Source organism: Oncorhynchus tshawytscha, unplaced genomic scaffold, assembly GCF_018296145.1.
Source record: "Oncorhynchus tshawytscha isolate Ot180627B unplaced genomic scaffold, Otsh_v2.0 Un_contig_9184_pilon_pilon, whole genome shotgun sequence".
NCBI classification, from domain to species: Eukaryota; Metazoa; Chordata; class Actinopteri; order Salmoniformes; family Salmonidae; genus Oncorhynchus; species Oncorhynchus tshawytscha.
The window spans coordinates 10001-15000 of NW_024609034.1; the positions used below are offsets into that span (position 1 = coordinate 10001).

Genomic DNA, 5000 nt, shown 5'->3' on the forward strand with positions numbered 1-5000 from the left:
TAGACCTCACAGTGAAATGCTGACCAGCCCTTAACCAACAGGTGTAGACCACAGTGAAATGCTGACCGACTAGCCCTTAACCAACAGGTGTAGACCTCAGTGAAATGCTTACTTACAGGCCCTTAAACCTCTAGTGACTCCCAAACATGCGGGAGCGTAATCATCGCCTGAAACGAATTAGCATAACGCAACGATCCACATCAAGGAGGCTTTGTTGCGAAATAGGAAGCCAATTCTAGTTTTTAATTTTGGATTGGAGATGTTTAATGTCAGTCTGGAAGGAGAGCTTACAGTCTAACCAGACATCTAGGTATTTGTAGTTGTCCACATATTCTAAGTCAGAACCGACCAGAGTAGTGATGCTAGTCAGGCAGCAATCGGTTGAATAGCATGCATTTAGTTTTTACTAGCATTTAAGAGCAGCTGGAGGCCACGGAATGAGTGTTATTTGGAGTTTTGTTAAGTGTCCAAAGAAGGGCCAGAAGTATACAGAATGGTGTTGTCTGCATAGAGGTGGATCAGAGACTCACCAACAGCAAGAGCGACATCATTGATGTATACAGAGAAAAGAGTCGGCCCGAGAATTGAACCCTGTGGCACCCCCATAGAGACTGCCAGAGGTCCGGACAACAGGCCCTCCGATTTGACACACTGAACTCTGTCTTGAGAAGTAGTTGGTGAACCAGGCGAGGCAATCATTTGAGAAACCAAGGCTGTTGAGTCTGCCGATAAGAATACGGTGATTGACAGAGTCGAAAGCCTTGGCAAGGTCAATGAAGACGGCTGCACAGGGGAGAGGAGTGTCTTTTATCAAGGGTGGTTATGATATCGTTTAGTACCTTGAGCGGGGGTCTCTTGATGAAGCTTCACGTCTTTCTCAGTCACCGTTTTGAGTCAATATCCTGGATGGGCGGGAGCACGGTCCCAGTGATGTACTGGGGGCCTCGTCACCACCCTGGATCCAGTTGCAGAGGGGTCCAGGGACCAGGGCTCTGAGCTCGGTGTCGACCTCGGAGGGAACAGTAGTGTTGAATGCTTTGAACGGTAGTTGTTGGGGAATAATCAGAATTGGTTGGTAACCTTTATCTACTGACCCAGAGTCAGATGAGGCCCTTTATCTACTGATCCAGAGTCAGATGAGGTCCTTTATCTACTGACCCAGAGTCAGATGAGGTCCTTTATCTACTGACCCAGAGTCAGATGAGGTCCTTTATCTACTGACCCAGAGTCAGATGAGGTCCTTTATCTACTGACCCAGAGTCAGATGAGGTCCTTTATCTACTGACCCAGAGTCAGATGAGGTCCTTTATCTACTGACCCAGAGTCAGATGAGGTCCTTCATCTACTGACCCAGAGTCAGATGAGGTCCTTCATCTACTGACCCAGAGTCAGGTGGAGCTGTTTATCTACTGACCCAGAGTCAGATGAGGTCCTTTATCTACTGACACAGAGTCAGATGGAGCTGTTTATCTACTGACCCAGAGTCAGATGAAGCCCTTTATCTTGTTGTGGAATAATCAGAATTTGTTGGTAACATCGGTAAGATGTTTTATATTCATCATATGTTTGTAAGTTACTTCTCATCAGAATGTTATTTTTGTATAATACTGTGGCAGGGTTGCAGTATCTGTTCTATGTCAAGACTAAGTTGCATGGGCCGCAGAGAGGGGAGAGGTCAAGGTGTCATCATGTGTAAACATATCTTTTGCTCCACTGTGTCTGTGTGCCAGTCACTCCCTACTTTTCCCATCGGGGAGAGGAGGATGGCAGTGTCTGGAATCATTCTATGCTCTCTGTGAGCTTGTCCAGGATTGGTTGTATTTAGAATTGGTTGTATCTAAATGACAATTTGATATATGCCTGTTGATATGGAGGATTGGTTTATGGTTCTGGGGTTTGAGTAAGGAGACAAAGCTGAACGATGAGTTATGTCTATGCTGTCTGACTATGTGTGTTCTTTGCAATTAAAGGATCTCAGCTGCAATGTAGTGGGGCTCTCAGAGAATTCATTGATAGACACTGAATTGATCTGAGAGTCACAGGGTTATGATAGAGCTCATATAATTAAAGATGGACTTTGATAACTAACTCTGACTTGTGTTGTGGTTTGCTCCCATGATTTGGTAAATAGAGGAAATTTCCACGACATAGTCCATGAACGTCACGAAGCTGCTCCTCTTGTCCAGATGTGTTTTTCGGCTGTGTGACTTGGGGAAGGGAATGGTTTTATTTTGGCTTCTCCTCAGCTCTCTCTTTGAGAGTAGGTTTGTGGGGTCGATATGTGATTGGATGGTTCGAACACGGACATGTTTGCTACGTCCTGTTGATCTTATCAGATATACTGTAAGTATGGCTAAAGACACCTTTATTCCTCTCCTCTCCTCTCCTCTCCTCTCCCTCTCCCTCTCCCTCTCCTCTCCTCTCCTCTCCCTCTCCTCTCCTCTCCTCTCCTCTCCTCTCCTCTCCTCTCTCTCCTCTCCTCTCCTCTCCTCTCCTCTCCTCTCCTCTCCTCTCCTCTCCTCTCCTCTCTCTCTCTCTCTCTCTCTCTCTCTCTCTCTCTCTCTCTCTCAGGTTCTATGCAGCAGAGATTGCCATAGGTCTGTTCTTCCTTCATCTGAAAGGAATCATTTACAGGTGAGTCTTTCGTCACAACATCATCTCAGACAGAGATACTCATCACAACATCATCTCAGACAGAGATACTCATCACAACATCATCTCAGACAGAGATACTCATCACACCAGCTTCTCAGTCAAAGATATTTATCAGTCTTGGCAGGAACTAATGGGATCGCTATTGTCTGGTTGTAATTTGGATATTTTTGTACCCCGTGAACAGTACTGTACCCTTCTGTCTGAGAGTCTAGTCTGTCTCTGTGTCGTCTCCTGTAGAGACCGTACTCTTCTGTCTGAGAGTCTAGTCTGTCTCTGTGTCTCGTCTCCTGTAGAGATCTGAAGCTGGACAACGTGATGCTGAAGGACACATTAAGATAGTCTGTCTCTGTGTGTCTTGTCTCCTGTAGAGATCTGAAGCTGGACAACGTGATGCTGAGGGACACATTAAGATCTGTCTGTCTGTGTTTCTTGTCTCCTCTAGGGATCGTATCCTTCTGTCTGAGAGTCTAGTCTGTCTCTGTGTCACATTAAGATAGTCTGTCTCTGTGTCTCGTCTCCTGTAGAGATCTGAAGCTGGACAACGTGATGCTGAAGGACACATTAAGATAGTCTGTCTCTGTGTGCCTCTTGTAGGGATCTGAAGCTGGACAACGTCATGCTGGATGCAGAAGGCCACATTAAGATCGCTGACTTTGGGATGTGCAAAGAGAACATGTTAGACGGTGTCACCACCAAGACCTTCTGTGGGACCCCAGACTACATCGCTCCTGAGGTGTGTGTGTGTGTGTGTGTGTGTGTGTGTGTGTGTGTGTGTGTGTGTGTGTGTGTGTGTGTGTGTGCGTGCTTGTGAATAATTAAGTTGATTATGTATCATACGTTAGTTTGACAGGAGAGACAGATGGTTCAGTTCCTAGTGTTAACACCTACTGTGTGAGAGAGACAACACACACACACACACAATTCTCACACACACTCGTAGTGCTGTAGACAGTGTGTTATGGTCAGCGCAGGTTCACCTATCATGCTGTCTAGACCAGGTTCTACTCTACTCTATTATACTCTATTATATTCTTCTCTACTCTATTATACTTTATTCTCTGTTATATTCTACTCTACTCTGTTATACTCTATACTCTATTATATTCTACTCTACTCTGTTATACTCTATTATATTCTACTCTACTCTGTTATAGTCTATACTCTATTATATTCTACTCTACTCTGTTATACTCTATACTCTATTATATTCTATTCTACTCAATTGTACTCTGTTAAATTCTGCTCTACTCTGTTATACTCTATTATATTCTACTCTACTCTATTTACACTATTGTATTCTACTCTATTATACTATATTCTACATTATATTCTTCTCTACTCTATTATACTCTATTATCTGTTATATTCTACTCTACTCTATTATACTCTATACTCTATTATATTCTACTCTACTCTATTACACTCTATTATATTCTACTCTGTTATACTCTATTCTCCATTATATTCTACTCTGCTCTATTCTCTCTTATATTCTACTCTACTCTATTATACTCTATACTCTATTACATTCTACTCTACTCTGTTATGCTCTATTATATTCTACTCTGTTATACTCTATTCTCCATTATATTCTACTCTGCTCTATTCTCTATTATATTCTACTCTACTCTATCATACTCTATTATATTCTACTCTATTATTCTCTATTCTCCATTATATATATATATATATATAATACAATATGATACTCTACTATACTCTATTGTATTCTACTTTACTCTATTATACTCTATTCTCTATTATATTCTAATCTACTCTATTATACTCTATGCTCTATTATATTCTACTCTATTGTTCTCTATTACAATCTACTCTACTCTGTTATGCTCTATTATAGTCTACTCTACTCTATTATACTCTACAGTCTATTATATTCTACTCTATTATACTCTATTCTCCATTATGTTCTACTCTACTCTATTATACTCTATTCTCTATTATATTCTACTCTACTCTATTATACTCTACACTCTATTATATTCTACTCTACTCTATTATACTCTACTCTACACTCTATATTCTACTCTATTATACTCTGTACTCTATTATACTCTATGCTCTATTATATTCTACTCTATTGTTCTCTATTACAATCTACTCTACTCTGTTATGCTCTATTATATTCTACTCTACTCTATTATATACTCTACTATTATACTCTATTCTATTATGTTCTACTCTATTATACTCTATTCTCTATTATATTCTACTCTACTCTATTATACTCTACACTCTATTATATTCTACTCTATTATACTCTGTACTGTACTCTATTATATTCTACTCGACTCTATTATACTCTATTCTCCATTATATTCTACTCT

At 40.8% G+C, this 5000-nt stretch overlaps 1 protein-coding gene across 1 annotated transcript in view; it reads left to right on the plus strand.

Moving 5' to 3' along the window:
• The window catches only part of LOC121844131 (protein kinase C beta type-like), a gene marked incomplete at its 5' end in the record, with an annotated part of 38877 nt that overhangs the window by 9403 nt on the left and 24474 nt on the right, over window positions 1–5000 (plus strand). The window contains 2 exon segments of the mRNA XM_042314044.1: window positions 2572–2634; window positions 3250–3388. Coding sequence (XP_042169978.1) covers window positions 2572–2634; window positions 3250–3388 — 202 coding nt within the window.